This window comes from Leopardus geoffroyi, chromosome B3, assembly GCF_018350155.1.
Source record: "Leopardus geoffroyi isolate Oge1 chromosome B3, O.geoffroyi_Oge1_pat1.0, whole genome shotgun sequence".
Classification (NCBI taxonomy): Eukaryota; Metazoa; Chordata; class Mammalia; order Carnivora; family Felidae; genus Leopardus; species Leopardus geoffroyi.
Window position 1 is genome coordinate 109433258 of NC_059337.1, and position 17972 is coordinate 109451229.

Below are 17972 nucleotides of genomic sequence, written 5' to 3' on the forward strand. Positions count from 1 at the left end.
GGAGACTTATTTCTGCTTAAAAGGGACTCTACACTCCCTGATGAATAAACAAGAAAATTCCACGTTTAGTTCATATTCGGTACCCCTCTTCCCCATTCATCACCATCTTCACTTTCAATTACATGTACAAATCTGTGTTTCACATATTTGTGTTTCATATACCAGTCACACTTGGCTGTAAGTTCCTTAAGCATTGCGGCTCTAGTCCTCGTGCTCGCAACAACTCCTTACGTTTTGTCATGCAGGTTGTGAGTGCTCAATAAACATTTGTTAACAAAAATATAAACTGAAAATGTTACTCAAATGTAGATCCAATGTTGTGACACAGCTGGGAGGAATACGACTCCTGCAGTCCTATCATCCTCTCTTAGAACCCCAAGTAGGGAGCTATATTGATTTGCTTATGTTCATTTCTCTGCTGCTGCAGTAGAGATGCCGATTTGTCTCATGGCTTGATTTTTCTCCTCCATGTTAACTAAAGGGAAAGTTCTATTTAAGGGGGCAATGGGAAGGAAGCTTGCTATTTCAAAATACTTCACCATAGACAGGCAATTATTTTAGATGAAATTCCTTAAGTGCAGTTGTCCAAATGTGTATTTCATTCTTGGCAATAAAAGGGCCCTAGCCAATGTCCAATGACCCATAAATCATAGCTAGGGGATGTCTTTATGCAAATTAAATTTGTGTCACGGTCATCAATAAAAAAGATAACGTCCACAAAGATTGTATTTGCAACAGCAGTGCAAAGTTAAGGATTGCTATACCAATTTGTAGGACATGTCAGCGTGGCTAATTATTTTTTAAGATAGTATGCTTTGAAAGAATTCACAGGTAATAGGCTTTATGAATTGATCATTAAATGAGAAAGGATATTTAAATAGAGTCAGGAATATAAAATAAACATTCAGTCTGATTAACCTTACCAACTTAAAAAATCCACATAATAAAGTAAGGGACACTGATGTTATTTTTATGGCAGTTATCATAAACCCCAAGAACTAATTATATTGTAGTACAGTATGCTTTGTTTCTCAACTCTGCCTTTCATTTTACTTTTAAATTATAAAGATTCAAGTCTTTAACCACATACTCAGGGTTTCTTCCCCCCTCTTAAAAAGGAAACAAAATATAAAGAAAGGGAAAGAATTATGTCACTTCAAATCAATGAGAATGTACGAGTGCGAAATGAAATACCTTTTCCATACCTCAGCTAATAGAGCATGACATATTAACTCTATCGATACTAATAAGGGGAAGTGGATACATGCAACATACCCGTTTCCTTAGATTACAAGTAAGAGTGAGATTCCTTGAGAATGAGTTTGCAAAAGCTGTATAAAAGTCCAGGACTTTGAGCAAGGCTTCTCGCTTGATGATGTGGAGGTCACAGTATGTTAGTGCTCGGACATTGGCACATGCGTGAGCGAGGGTGGTTTCCTTCCAGAAGATGTCTCCAAATACGTCACCTTTCCCTGGAAAATGGTATAAGATATGTATTCAAGTACCTATACTAGTTCTTATCCTAATCACTCTTTTTATTCAGTTTCATATATGGTATTGATATACTAGCATAATTTAGAGCCTGAGTATATAACCCCATCCAGATACATATAACAATGTACAACACTGTCATATAATATGTAAAGTAACATCACCCTGAATGCAGTTCTTGAGGGAAAATCTGGAGTGGTATGAATAAATGAAATACAACAAAGACAAACATCGTATTTTAACAAATAGTTTCATTATCTTCTGCCATCATCACTTTTTCCATCTGACTAGAAGGAGCAAAGGTGACTTTTTAGTTTCATCCTTTCTTCTGCTTCTTCTGTAGAGATGACAGAATGCAATATAGAAGGATCTGCTGTTACAGTATTTATAAATCTGGAACTGATTGCACATATATTAAACATACATTATTCAGCAACTAAGTCTTATGCTCCAGGCAGACTAATACTGGCCATGACTTATTCCCCAGGGATGCCTTTCCATCTCTCCTGAGCCAACCTTTATGCAAGGCCTCAGGGCCCAGCCCCGGGGGTCCCCCATCCACAACTACAGAGCCTAAGAAGCTGAGTTGGGGAAAACATGGAGACTCAGATTTGTTATGCTATCAACAGTTCCCTAAAGAGTGCTATACTGTAGTGAAATGTGGATATCTTTTTGAAATTCTGGAAATTACACAGAAATCAAGTCTTCACTTCAGAGCAGCATCCACTGGTGAGCTGAACTCCACAGTTCACCATTCCAAATCAAGAGTACTCAGTTGCCCAAACAAGATGGGGATAAGGAAGACTCAGAAATTAAGGCACTGTGCCAAAGACATGCTTTCTATACTCTAACCACAGAAATGAGTAAATATCTGCTTTCATCACAAAGATTGAAGTCAGAAGTGACAAGAAAAAAGGAAGAAGAAGAAGGGAACATCTTATAACACTTCAGGCCAGCAAGATTACCAGAGAGAAAAGGCAACATGTAACCAGAGAAACGAGGGAGAGAGAGAGGAGGAAGAGAGAGAGAGACAGAGAGACAGAGAGACAGAGAGACAGAGATTGAGGTTGAGTGAGATTACACATTCTTGCCCACATAGACAGTTTGGAAATCCTTAAAGAACCATGAGGCACTCCAGGATAGAAAGAGAAAACATGCATATATTGAGAAAGTGGTTACAACTATCATGTGATCATATGATCAGCATAAGGTAACCATAATGGATATTTAATTAATCTTGAGCATTTGTTTCCAGACACTCCAAAATTTTCTTTTAGTTAGTAACAGTGACAATTCAACGGTCTGATAGCCTTACATTTGTCCAAGGAAGGTTAATTAGAGACCTGTGACCCAAGGTAAGTCTCTGGGGTTATACAGCATCATAGATGACCTAAGGGAGACTTTAGGTATAGAAATTTAAAAAATAAGCCCTACCTCCACTTACACAGGTGAATTTTAGATATCTGTAAGTGGCATTATCTAAATTTTAAACAAGTAATTCCAATTGTAAAGAAATACATATTTATTCTAATTGCATTATCAGAAGTACCACATTTAATTATAAAAATGTTCATTGAATGAGCACTGAGTAATGTATGGAAATGTGGAATCATTATCTCGTACACTTGAAATTAATATAATGCTGTATGTTAATTATACTTCAATTTAAAATAAATAAATAAAAGAATAGTATGCAGCACCCAAGTATCATAAGTTGGAAAATAGTGACAAAAAGGTGTTCACATTATGTAAAATAACAAAGGCAGAATATCAAACCATACACATAGTATGATCTCGTTTTATGCACTCTACAAAGCAAGTGCACCAAAATGGTAGGTTCTCTTTGCCTTATGGATACTGGATGGGTTTTATGGTCTTATTATTTCCATTTATTATTTTTTAATCAGAAGACATCAACTGTTATATTATCATAGTCCCTGGTGCCATGAAAGTAACAGGGCTTCTAAAGGGCTGCTTTCATGTACCTCTTGTTCCTTTTACTCTATCGTCACTGCTATACTCTCTATACTAGGTTTTTCCTTGAAAAGACAGAAGAAGGATTCTACTTCTTTCTGATTCATTTCTGTGATCCTTTCTCAAACTATCACTTATAATACAGCCTCTGACCTATTTATAAGTGCTCAGTACTCTTCAGCTATCTGATTTTCATGTGCAGTAACTACAATGATAATCAATGTTTTTGACTAAATAATTTCACTTCCAGGAATCAATCAAGATTTAGGACCAATACATGGAATATTCAGTCACAACCCTAGATTGGTAAGACAAACAAATAAATGAATAAAATATCCAACTATGGAAAGCTATCTACATATCAAGCATCAGTTCACATAGAATTAAAACTGTCTTTTGGAATAATGTGCAAAAATGCTTACCTTATAATACTAAATGAAAAAATAAAGATGCAAAGTATAATATAATTTTGGTTACAACTACAATAAACTACATAAAAATGAAACCAAAACTGCCAGACTAAAGTAATTATCAATTAAAAGTACTTTTTCTTATTTTCTTAAAATAAAATATTCATGACAAAATCAAATATACTGTATTTTATTATTCTATGTTATTCTATAGAGGACATGTTATTATTAATTGATAAATTAATTAACTGCTGAAATTAAAATTGTGTTAAAAGCCAAAAGAGGAGTTCCTGGGTGGCTCAGTCAGTTCAACGTCTGACTCTTGATTTTGGCTCAGGTCATGATCTCATGGTTCGTGAGAATGAACCCCACATTGGGCTCTGCACTGACAGCTCAGAGTCTGCTTGGGATTCTCTCTCTCCCTCTCTCTCTCTCTGCCCCTTCTCCACTTATACTCTCTCTGTCTCTCTCAAAAATAAATATAAATAAACATTTAAAAAAAGCCAAAGGGATACAAGACTAGAAGAAAATGCATTTAAATAATTATAGCAACTGGCTTCAGGTAATGTGTTTATTTTTTCTTCTTTCTACTTTATGTTTTCCAAATTTTTCTCTAATGAATCTGCCTAATTTTCATTTAAAAATAGCAAGCTACTTTCACAGATGTATTTCCTTACCTATTTTAATAAAACTGAATTAATAAAATATGTAAATAGATCTACAGAATAATAGATGAATATTCATTGATTGATTAGTGTATCATCAATGAGTAAAAGATACCCCATATATAAATGAATTTCCCATTGCCAACATAGATCATTTTTTAAGTATTCTTATTTATTTTTGAGACAGAGAGTGAGGTAGGGGCAGAAAGAGAGGGAGACAGAGTATCTGAAGTGGGTTCTGTGCTGACAGCACAAAGCCTGATACAGGGCTCAAACTCACCAACCGTGAGATCATGACCTGAGCTGCAGTCGGACACTTAACCGACTTAAGCCACCCAGGTGCCCCCAGACCATTTTTAATTATGGAGGCATTCAAATGTCTGTTACATATTTTACCTAACTGCTGAAGTTAAATATGTCTGATACATATTTCTATCAAAAATTTTAAATTATTTATTTTTTTCATATCATGGATAAATAAAAAGCCTGTGATGTGGAAAGAATAGCATTAAGCTAGAACATGAACTCATAAGGGCAGGGAATTTTCTCTGGTTCATCCACTCTTGTTATTCCCCAATTCCTAGAATAGTTCAAGCAAGAGCTAAACAGATATTTTTTGGAAAGAAAAATATGAATGAAAAAAAGGGGAGAGAAGAAAGACACAGAAGAACAAATTGGGAAATAAGACATTCAAGTTAGATGTGAGGCTCTACCTGTAATGGTGTGGCCTAGATCAAGTTATTCAACTACCTGAATCAACACCTGTTGCTTTGACCCTAAAGCGAGCAAGATGAACAAAAACTAATGTTTAAGGTATCTCTACATCTATAACTCTATGGTAATTCAACTAAAAATCATCAAATTGTATTTTCAAGATAATATTTTTTCTATGTCAAATTGGCAAAAAAAAAAAAAAAAAAGACTAAAATTTATGGCCTCAACTCCAAATCCTCAACTTGAATCCCAACTGATTCAAGAAAAGTAAAATTTACCCCTGCTCCTCCTCTTAAAAGAAGTTTACAGAAGCATAGCAAAGTTAATAAATGTGGATAATTCGGCCCTCAGCATTGGAACTCACATTGCATAATAAGCAATACTAATTGTTGTATAACATAGAATTTCCATTAGGATACACGATTTATCAATTGGACATTGATATAATCAATCATTTTAAAGTGTGTTTGCTTTATCCAGTTTTCTATACCAATTTATAGTCACTTAATTCACAATAAACTTTTATGGCACTTCTGGAAGATGTGTCTTGTAAATCAATTAATTAATTTACCATTCACAGTAGACCTGACTAACGTTCTTCTCCAAGGAATATTATGCATATCTACACTGAGTAATCAGAAATCACAGATTGTAGAGACATGGGATCGTGCATGGAATATCCAGTAGCTGCACAAGTTCAGATCTGGGTCCTTCTGTTCGTCTTCGTGGCTATAGGATATTTGATGCTAGTTTTTAGGTCAGCTCTCACTGGGTGCAAGTAGTCTCAGCTATAAACATTTCAGGGCTTGAGAAAACTAACCTTCCCCCAAAGCCCTAAAATTAGTAGAAAAGCTCACACTCAACATGAAAGTTGTTGTTTGGCCTATTTATATATTCTCAGTTCTTTGCATCAAGTCTTATGAAGTATTTCACTTCTAAACCACAGGAAACAGGACAGTAAAACAGGAGTGAATTAAAGATTCAGAGACTATGAAACTGGAAAATGTAAAGACAAAACAGAGATGACAAGTAACAATATAATTAAAGGAGTAGTACAGACCATGGTATATTTAGGGAGTATGATCCCCTGAGGTGCTGGTTTTATAGTCAGAGCTTTTTAAGAAATTTGAAACATGGGGCGCCTGGGTGGCGCAGTCGGTTAAGCGTCCGACTTCAGCCAGGTCACGATCTCGCGGTCCGTGAGTTCGAGCCCCGCGTCGGGCTCTGGGCTGATGGCTCAGAGCCTGGAGCCTGTTTCCGATTCTGTGTCTCCCTCTCTCTCTGCCCCTCCCCCGTTCATGCTCTGTCTCTCTCTGTCCCAAAAATAAATAAACGTTGAAAAAAAAAAAAATTAAAAAAAAAAAAAAAAGAAATTTGAAACACATTATTTGGTGAGTTAATGAAATGGATAAAACAAATGCATTAAAGTTATCTCAGTTATTCATCAGTGAGTATAGCTATCTAATATAGCCAATGAATCCCTAAAAATACAGCATTTGAAACGTAGGTCGTTCCCTGTCTGGTGTAGTCATGGCTCTATGTGATGATTCTTCTATAGAATGGACCTAATCCCTGTATTCACTTTTATCATTACTCAGCCCTTCACTCTGATTGATTATTGCAGTAGGCTCATAAACTTTATTATGAATACATATGCATAAAAATATTCATTTATACATGAACAACACTAGCAGTTTTAGAATTATGTGATTTTTAATGGACTTTGACTATAACAACACCAAGTGTTATCCACTAATGTTTTAAAGGCATAGAACAGAAAGAAGGGGCGCCTGGGTGGCGCAGTCGGTTAAGCGTCCGACTTCAGCCAGGTCACGATCTCGCGGTCCGTGAGTTCGAGCCCCGCGTCGGGCTCTGGGCTGATGGCTCAGAGCCTGGAGCCTGTTTCCGATTCTGTGTCTCCCTCTCTCTCTGCCCCTCCCCCGTTCATGCTCTGTCTCTCTCTGTCCCAAAAATAAATAAACGTTGAAAAAAAAAAAAAAACTGAGAACAAAACTGAGGGCTGATGGGGGGTGGGAGGGAGAGGAGGGTGGGTGATGGGCATTGAGGAGGACACCTGTTGGGAGGAGCACTGGGTGTTGTATGGAAACCAATTTGACAATAAATTTCATATATTTTAAAAAAACTTATTTGAAGTTAAATAAATTTTAAAAAATAAAAAAAATAAAAAATAAAAAAAATAGGTATGACCTGGGGTGAATCACCTGATACCATACTGCACAGCCTCTGTTTCTTCATCTTTAAAACTATAGTAAATACTTGATTCACAGAGTCGATTAAATGATTTGATATAATAATGCATATAAAATAATGAGTACTCAATGACTATTGGTATTTGTATCAGCCTCTCAAAGGGGCTGAAGTGCATTATTCAAAAATATACTTTTGATAAGAAATATTAAAAGCAAAATGTATGTGTAGATTTTAAATTTTACTTATGCATGGGGAGGGGGTTTTTATTTACTAACCACAAATATGGTTTTTCTTTCTTTAAGCCCCTTTTAACTCTTGAGTGTTCATTTTCTTAAAATTTTGTTTTAATGTTTACTTATTTTTGAAAGAGAGAGAGAGACAGAGAGACAGAGCATGAGTGGGGGAGGGGCAGAGAGAGAAGGAGACACAGAATCCTAAGCAGGTGCCAGGCTCCAAGCTGTCAGCACAGAGCCCAATGTGGGACTCGAACTCATGAACTGTGAGATCATGACCTGAGACAAAGTCGGATGCTTAACCAATTGAGCCACCCAGGTGCTCCTTAAGTGTTTATTTTCAGTAAAATTAATTCTGACTTGCAGAACTATTTATTCCAGTTGATAGGGAAAGTAATGCTACTTTTAGGAATCAAAGCTAAGTCCCCTTCCAAAGAAATAATTTCAACTTTTCCTACCATGGCCAATCACCATGGTATAAATTAGATTCTTTCTTGATACTGGGAATTCCTGATGTATAACAAGGAAGGAGTGTTTTATTAAAGAGTTTTAAGTGACCTGAGATATTTAACATTTGGCCTGCTGTATTCTCCTTGTTCAAAATGCCCAAATGGTAGTCAGGAAACTTCCTGCAATTCAACATGGTGTGAAAACACAGTAGGGCAAAGTAATGGCTCAAGTCAGGCTGGAAAGGAAACAAGAACAAAATGGCCTCAGAGGCCATGCTAAAAGTTACATTTTATCCTCAAGTTGCTAAAAAGTCAATCTTAATGAGAAGACCACATGGTAAATTATATTTTAGAATGAATATTTTGGTGGCCACATAACAAAGAATTGGAGGTTGAAGCTGATGACAGATTGTGAGCTCTCCAGGCCTTTCAAATGGCAGTCACAGCCCAGGACCAAGCTTTTAAAAGCAGTCACCATGTGAAGGGGTATTAAGGATAGGATAAAGAGATAACAAGGTGATGGTGATAGAATCAACAAGACTTAGTTTTGAAGGATGATTGGGAAAGGATTTGAAATTGAGTCTAAACTACTAGACTGTAAAGACTTGCATTTTATCCAAAAAATCTACAGGCTGAAGAACTCTACAGTATATAATTTGAACCATACAAATAATGTCGGAATCACTACTTTGAAGGTTTAAAACAAGACAAGCATGTAATTTTTTTAAAGCAAATAACTGGCTTGACCTTTATAAAAATGTCTGACTTCACCATGTTCATCATCATAATATGTAGAGCAAACCTACCTGGTTCATAGGTCAACATCTCGAAACAGAAACATGGATGCAAAAGAAAATAACTTTGGGGGCTTGGGAAAAGCCCTTTTAAGGATTTAAAGTGTGAAACACTTGACTTCTAATAGCAAGTACGGGAAGAAATCTTAACTGTAGCATGAAAGTCACATTTTCGCAGATTCTCAAAATAGCAAAATATTATTCATTCACATCTTAGAATTTTTTTCTTTTTGGAATAAAAATAAGCAGATTTTGAATTTTGAGCACCATAATTTGTAAGTTTTATTTGATAACACAAAACTCTTAACTCAGGTACTAGAAATTATTTTTTTATTATTAAGGTTATTTAACTCTGTCATTCTCTGCCTCACTTCTGCTCCCTGCCCTAACCCCATAACCATATCTAACCCCTCCATCCAAACTACATAAATAAGCATAACTTCTCGGGAATTTGAATTTACAATTAGAAGACTTAGATACAGATTGTTTTAGATTAAGAACTCCAGCTCTATGATTCTCATCATCAACAGACCCAGAAAAGACAAAATGTGAATGCAGCAAAACAAATATCTTGGGAGCCAGGTCTCTCATTCACAGGGAAATGTCATTTATATAGCCCTTAAAGATGCAATATACCTCACTGAGACACTCAAAAGTAACCTGGCTGTTTTAGCCACACCAGTAAATCTGTTCACATTAGGTAATTATAGGGTAGGAACTAAAAAGCAAGAAGATACTAAAGAATATAAAATATTACATATGCATCATGAACTTAATTTGGAATGTTTTGTGTCTCATAAAAAGTGGGAAGGTCAAAAAGAAAAAGGTGGAGGTGTAAGAACTGAAAGAGCTTCAACTTGGAAAAAGACATGAAAAGCAATTATCTTCACCTGCCCTATTTAGAAAAACATCTTGAAGCCATCCTTCAACGTTAAAAAAAGAAAGCATTTTGTTGACTACATTTTTAATCTTTCCACTAATTAGTTATGGTTCAGAACGTATTCATTAAACACTTAGCATTTTTGACACACTAAAGAATTATGTACCTACCAAGAGACTGTTGAGAGGCAAAGATCCAAAAGAATGAAACTGCACCTGTTCTTTGGATTCAGCAATTTTAATTAATTTTAAAATGACCTCCCTTCTCTACCTTTCAACTGGCAAACGAATCAATGTAAAAGAGAGAAAATCCTGTTTATTTCTCCTATCAGACCAACTGAGGTAAATCTTCATTTTTCTGAGCTATGCTCGGATGTGAGACATGTTTTTTCTTTCTGTCTCTTATATAAGGCAAAAAGTCATTAGACTTGATGAAAAAGGACACATTTCAATGCTAAAAGCCACAATTCACAATGAAGATACAACAGTTATGAATATCTGTGCACCAAATAACACAGCAGCAACCATGAGACAGCACAAACTACAGGAGATACAAGAAGGCACAGATAAAACACATTAATAATAAGACACTTTAACATGCATATATCGTGTTTTTCACAAATTTAGATTTGTGGCAACACCATGTTAAGCAGATCTATTTAGCATCATTTTTCCAACAGCATTTACTCACTTTGTGTTTTTTTTTTTAGGTTGTATCTATTTATCTATTTTTGAGAGAGAGAGAGAGAGAGAGAGAGAGAGAGAGAGAGAGAGAGAATGCAAGTGGGAGAGGGGCAGAGAGAGAGGAAGAGAGAGTATCCCAGTCAGGCTCTGTGCTGTCTGCACAGAGCCCAATGCCAGGCTCAAACTCACAAACCATGAGTATGACCTGAGCCAAAACCAAGAGTCTGATGCTTAACTGACTGAGCCACCCAGGCACCCCTATTTGCTCACTCTGTGTCTCTGACTCAAACGTTAATAATTCTCACAATACTTCAAACTTTTTCCTTATTATTATATGTTATAGTGACTTGCTACCAGTGATTGTGACCCCCTGAAAGCTCAGATGATGGTTAGCAGTTTTTTTAGTAATAAAATACCTTTTAACTGAGGTATATACTTTTTTCTTAGACATAATGTTGCATACTTTATGGATTACAGTATAGTGTAAACATAAATTTTATATGAACTGGTAAACCAGAAAATTCACTTGACTCACTTTATTGAGATACTTGATTTTTTGTGGTGGTCTGAGACCCAACCTGTAATAACTACCCAAGTATGCCAGCAGAAGACCTAACCAACTTACTAAAAAGAAAACCCAAAGATATTTATCAAACTTCACTCCCTGATAATTTTTGCAACTTTTCACTCAGTTTGTAATTATGTCAAAATTAAGCTATCAAAAAATGAGAAGAAGGAGAAGAGAAACAGAAAGAGCAGAAAAGGAAAGGACAGTCACCAAAATGTTAGGAGTGACACTATTGAGTTTCTCGTTTCCTCTCCCTCTCTTAAAACATTGTTAAGGTATGTTGAGTGTTAAATAACCCTCCCACCCTTCCTTTTTTTTTTTTTAAGTTTATTTATTTATTTTTGGGAGAGAGGGGGAAGGGGGAGGAACAGAGGGAGAGAGAGTATCCCAAACCCATGCAGACCCCCACATGGGGCTCCAACCTACCAACCATGAGATCATGACCTGAACCGAAACCAAGAGTGGGACACTTAACTGACTGAGGCACCAGGCGCCCGCCACCCTTCTTTTAATCATAAAAGTACTTTAGAAAAGTCTAAACACATGCGTACTCAACGGAAACCACACTAAGAAGTCACAAAATGGAGCCAGAGTGGGGATCTACAAATCAAGAGGCTGGCTATTAGGAAAAACCTTCCTGGCAGGTTCCAGGGTAGGTTCCAGGCAGGGCTTCAGAGGCCTCCAGGGTGGAACCTGCACATGGCGTGAATACAAGGGCAATCCGACAATGCCCTCGTGCTCCCTCTCCGGCAGAAGTTCTCCAGGAGTCCACCCTCCCAGTCCACAATGTCTTCAGACTGTCTCTCCAATAAACCCAGATTGGCAGAAGGTACCAGGACAGAGTTCCCAAAGATAATCACCACATCTGTCCTGTCATCACTGATCCAAACCACAGACTCCTGTAAGACAGTATTTTTGTCTGGCCCCATGGTGCCAAGGCAGCTGGCCAGCCCATGTGGCCTCTGCCACTATGGCACTTCCCAGCCTGGCCCACCTACTTCCACCCTGAGAGATCACTTCCGGGTCAAACTTTGTTTTTTGTTTTTGTTTTTTTAAATAAAAATCCTCTTACTGCCCTTTGGCTGAATTAATCTTTGTGAGAGGCCCATGGAAAAAAGGAAAGAAAAGTTTCCAGGGAAGAGGGATGTACATATAATTTGATTCATTAAACCAAAAGATGAAAAGTCTCTGAATCCCAAGACTTTTTTGAAGAAGATAAACAAAAGCACACAAAGAAATAAAATGTGACAGATATATAATAAGACTGGTCCAATACTCAGGGGCCCTGTGTTCATTTTCACTGTGTCACTGTGCAAAACCAGCTACCATTTTATTTTAAAATGAAAAGAAAATGCATTTTGTCTGTCTCACTGAGCAAATGATTCCAGCTTAACAAACCCAACCCAGCGGCACTGCACCCAGGGCTTTCTCCATCCTTCTTTTTAGAAAATAAGTTACCAAGGTGAAGCTGTAATGAAGAAAATGGGGCAAAGTAAATGACAATGAGTACACAGCTGAGGTAACTTATCACAAGGCACACGCTTCACTGTAATATATCCGATGCCTGTTCTCCCACCCACCATTGACATGAACATGCAGGAAAAGAAAATACACCTGTTTTATCCTCTTCTTTAAGCAAACAAGAATGGATGTGGTGTGTATATGCTTCATTTTACCACAAAGGATTGTTCTGGCAAAATACACACTTTTTATGAAGGATTACATAGAACGCCTTTATTCTCCGGGAAACAAAGCAGAACAACCACTAAGTAGCATTAAACACAGTGCTGACTCTAAAGTGCTATATGAATTTCTCTTGCAAAAATCAAAAATAAAAATATTTCCTAAAAGAAATCTCACCTTAACTGTAATGCTATTTCTCAATAGTGTTCCGTCATTTGCAACCCTGAACCATTTTCTCTAACTCTTACTAATTTTACTGAACCTATTTTCCTATGAAGGCTCACTGCTTCTCAATACTAAATTCTGTCTTATTTCAGGTAATTGTGCTTTTTGAAATCAGTTATTCATTTTTGTGCTGGACTTTACTTTTGTAGCTTCTAAAACACAGAAGTCCAATCTTTTACTTACAAGAGTAAGTGGCATTCAAGCTATGGTAGATTGACCTCAGTAGCTAAAAAAAAAAATCCAATAGTTTAAAAATTGAGCTCGTTTTTCATGAGATACAAGCCATGAAAAATATGAAAATGGAGTTGGCATCCTGCAATTTTAACTTATTTTACTTGAGAGAAAAACAAGGGCTGATTCTCTCTGACCTCATTATGGCTTCTTTTTATACCTATGTGGACTTCATGAAACTGCTACAGATTTCTGAGTAGAAATAACCTAAAATATTTAGGGGCACTGGGTGGCCCAGTCGGTTAAGCGACCAACTCTTGATTTCAGCTCAGGTCATGAGGTCCTGAGATTGAGCCCCATATCAGGCTCCACACTAGGAGTGGAGTCTGTTGAGGATTCTCTCTCTCTCTCCTTCTGCCTCTCCCCTGCACATGTGCATGCTCTCTTTCTCTCTCTCAAAAAAAAAAAATAAATAAAATAAGATAAAATAAAATAAATAAAATAAAATAAAATATCATTTAGCATATTTTAACTAATATACACATTACAATGCCCCAAACATGTAATTTCTTAAAATGTTGTTATTTGCATACTCTATCTCTGCCTCTTTTTTGTTAGTATAACAATCTACTGGGTCTCTGAGTTTTTTATTTAATTTTATTATTAGCCCAATATTTGTTCTTGGTTCACAAATGGATAGAACAAGCTTTATAAACTGAAATTTACTTGCACTATGATTACTCTAACATAATGGGTTGAATTCATTTACCTCCTCATCACTTTCAGCTCATTACTTAGTTCTGCTGTGGATGAATGAGGCAGAAATATTTAGAATAAGATGATCTGTACTCAAGTCCTAACTCATTTACTAACTAGCTGGGAAAGTCACTAAACTTTTCTGGTCCTCATTTTGCTCATATCTAAAAGAAAGTATTGAGTTAGACAGGTTCTGTTGCCCCTCTGAGACTATCATTCTAGGTTAGCAACCCGAAAATAGTTCCACAAGCCATTTTCACCTTACCAACATGGAGGTACAGACACTTTAGGCTATGACCAGCTCTAGTCTAAAAGGTATTGTCCTACTATTGCCAAAGAAAGTTTAATCAAACCCTTGTGCAGCCCATTAAGCTGTGACCAATACTAATGTTCTTTGCTGAAAGAGCATTACTAGTTTTTACTAAGATTCATTGTCTCATTAGTGACCCAATTTCCAAAGTCACCAAGCAGAGGAAATTTCTCTTAAGAAACCTGAGAAGCAAAATCTCTAAAACTGTTACACATTTGCTACTACATTAGGAAAGTTCACAGTACCTAAAATAGCCACCACCTCATCATCCTGGATGACTTCCAAGGATCCTGACACCACAAAGCAGAGGGCATCCACACTTTCTCCAGCATGGTAAATGAGGTCCCCAGGAGCACAGTGAATCGTTTGGAACTCTACCGCCAAGGCGCGCAGACACCCATCACTGGCCAATCGAAAAGCAGGGTGTTCATTGAAAACCTTCCGATTTAGATGAACACAGATATCAGCTCTCATGTCCTTGGGACAGATGGAGAGAACCTGAAGAAAGTGAGAAATGAAGAAGTGAGAAGAAAAGAAACAAGGCTATTTCAGTAAAAAAGTCATCCAACAAATGTGTAGCTGCGACAAAGTCGGCAACATACTGTACTAGATGCTGGGAATGCAAAGTTAAAAGTCACACCTCTGTTCTCAAGGACCTAATTATCCAGGGAGATGGGCTGATGAGCATATGGAGTGTTACAATGCAGCATCACACAGTAAAACTTTGAGAGTGGTATGGATCTCTCCATAGAAAGAACAGAGTCTTGGAGCGCCTGGGTGGCTCAGTCGGTTGAGCATCCGACTTCGGTTCAGGTCATGGTCTCGCGGTTCATGGGTTCAAGCCCCACATGGGGCTCACTGCTGTCAGCACAGAGCCCGCTTCAGATCCTCTGTCCCACTCTTTCTCTTCCACTCCCTGGCTTGTGCTCTCTCTCTCTCTCTCTCTCAAAAATAAATAAAACATTAAGAAAGAACAGAGTCTTAGGTGGTTAGGAAGAGTCTCAGAAAAAAACCTTGATATAATTTCATCAAAGAGCCAACTAAAATAGGGTATTACCTTTCATCTTAGTCTAGTCTCTGTTTTAGAATTTTTTTCATAACTAAAACCAAATTTAGTATGATGTAATTTACTCAATATGGGAAGTGGATTCATATTAATCAATTATAAGAAAACAAAATCAACAAAAGTACCCTTGTAACTTGACATGCGGGCACTGGCTGATAAAACTCTACCCTTGATGTGTCTATTTTCACTCTTAAAAATTTTCATTTTATAAATAACTTTATGCTCAAGGAGTGAAAAAGGTATTCACTAGTCTTCTGTAGGATTTATGCAATTGGGAGTGGCGGTGCCCGCAAGGTGAGCACATTACTGCCTGGCAACCTTGCTTGTACTGGTCTTTGACTCCAGACTGCCAAGGGAAACAGGAAAATTCAAGCTACAGGCAGCCTTCAGAAGAGGGCACAACTGGCAGAAACATGCTTAGATAGCTCTCTACCGAAGGGTTAGAAGGTTCTTATTGCCTGTAGCTTTCAGACAGGGCAATTAATGACCCAGAATAAAATGGACACCATCACCACATCTAATCAGAGCATCATAAAGCAAGATGTAATTACAGAAGTCAGTACCACCCATTTGAAAGATGTGTGTAAAAACTCACTTAGAATCCTCTCCCAGCCCCCTTGGGTAAGTTTCCTTGTCAGAAATTTTTTTCTCTGATAGGCTTTCAGCCCTTCAAATAGAAGTCTTAAGCTGATCTTTCCCCATTAAATTATACTGAATAAAGTTTTAATATGAAATGTGTTTCTTTCCTGTACTACATACATTTTAACCTTTAAAAAAATTACCTAAGGCTTGAAATATCCTGGATATTCCTTTTACTCGGGACTCATGATCAATGAAAAGTTGGTTGCCTTCCTGTGTAGAAGATGAGTCCATCATAAATGTAAAGACCATTAATTAAATTATACTTCCAGTATCCTTTCCCTTAATCTTTCCTAATACCGTACATATTATTTTGTATCACTTAAGCAACTCTGTGGCTTTTTTAATACTCCTTATAATTCCTATAGGGAGTAGGGATCAACTCACCTATCCTGAAAAATCTCATCTTTGAAGAAAGGAATGCCTAACAGAACTTTAGAAGCAATTAGCACTTTCCTTCCACATCAGTTGTTTTCCATAGTAATGTAATGTTTTCTTTATTATATTAATCTTTAATGACTTCTGACATTACTGGTTCAATAGGCACTTACTCAACTCCAATGATGGGGTGCACCCCTGCAGTAAGCCCCTGGAACTAGAAGGATTAATAAGACACTGTCTTTGCCTTGGAGGAGCTAGCCACAAAGTAGCAGGAGGAAGACATGTACAAAAAGTTAAAATACAATGAGAAAAGTGCTAGGACAGGACATGGACAGGGTGACATGGGAGCCCATGTTGCCTAGGAGTCATTACTTATGGCTTAGAGGTAGGAAAAGATAAGGCTCGAGAACACTTAGGTCTGAGTGCATATCTATCACTTACTACCTCTGTAGCCTAAGTTGTCTTATCTCTAGAAACCTCACCTGTGAAATGGGATGATGGTGCTCATTTCATAGTCCCATTGCAGGAATTAAATGAAAGGGCTTGAGTTTAGCACAGTTTAGCCTTGCACATGGCCAGGACTAAAGAAATGTTGGCTTTTATTACCCCTATCAAACATGAGTACTTTTTTTTGTTCTTTTTTTTTCAAGTTTACTTATTTTGAGAGAGACAGAGAGAGCTCAAGTGGGGGAGGGGCAGAGAGAAAGGGGGATAGAGGATCCAAAGAGAGCTCCGTGCTGAGAGCAGACAGCCGATGTGGGGCTCAAACTCATGAACCATGAGATCATGACCTGAGCCAGATGCTTAACCAACTGAGCCACCCAGGCGCCCCTTGAACATGAATATTCTTACAAAGTTTATTGTTGCTTTAGCTCTCTGGAAAAACAATATACTTTTTTTTCTTTTTCTTTTTCTTTTCTTTTCTTTTTTTTTTTTTTTTTATCTTCCACCCTATTCTGAATTCTGTATCTTGGCTGTTGAGATTCTAGGCAAAATTAAGGAAATATCTCAGCATGAACCTGAAGATATTTCAAGCACTAGCTAATGTTAGTATTTTTCTCAAGTTGAAAATGAAATTAGTGCTAGAAAAGCCAAAAAGTAAAAATAATTTTAAAATATATACACACATGCATAAACATTATACTGAATAGCTTAATGGGAAAATGAACCATTCTGTTTCTATTCCATTTACCTTACAGGATTTTTAATGTTTTGGATTCATTTTGGTTAGCAGTCATTTTATGTCCTTTTAATTATGTCTTTCAGGATTCATGCTTCAAATGAAATCCTCCAATGTAAGCAATATTCTCTGTTCAGTGGCATATCAAAAGAGGATTTTTATTACATATTAATTGCATCTTCCCTTTTTTGTTTCACTTCACTTATGACACTAATTCATTTATTATTTTTATAGGTGCCATATACTAAAGTTCAAATGCCATAAAGTGACAAGTTAAAACTAAGTTAAAATAGACCAAAGTCACACCCAGTGGCAAGCTCATTCCCTATCCTTAGATAGAGCATGTGCCTTACATGCTGTGTCTGTCATTGAAATATGAGTATAGCTTATTTTTTCTGTAAATGAAGGCACTGACAAGTGTCTTAGGCAAGACAAAACTTAGTTTTAAGTGATAAAATTATCATTCAAGATGACTCTAACACCTGTTCC

At 36.9% G+C, this 17972-nt stretch overlaps 1 protein-coding gene across 1 annotated transcript in view; it reads right to left on the reverse strand.

The window, feature by feature from the left end:
- The window catches only part of KCNH5 (potassium voltage-gated channel subfamily H member 5), a 302237-nt gene that overhangs the window by 57086 nt on the left and 227179 nt on the right, over positions 1-17972 (reverse strand). Inside the window, exons 9-10 of the mRNA XM_045451190.1 lie at positions 14463-14715; positions 1276-1472 (exon numbers count right to left, since the gene is read on the reverse strand). Coding sequence (XP_045307146.1) covers positions 1276-1472; positions 14463-14715 — 450 coding nt within the window. The remainder of the gene's footprint in view (positions 1-1275; positions 1473-14462; positions 14716-17972) is intronic.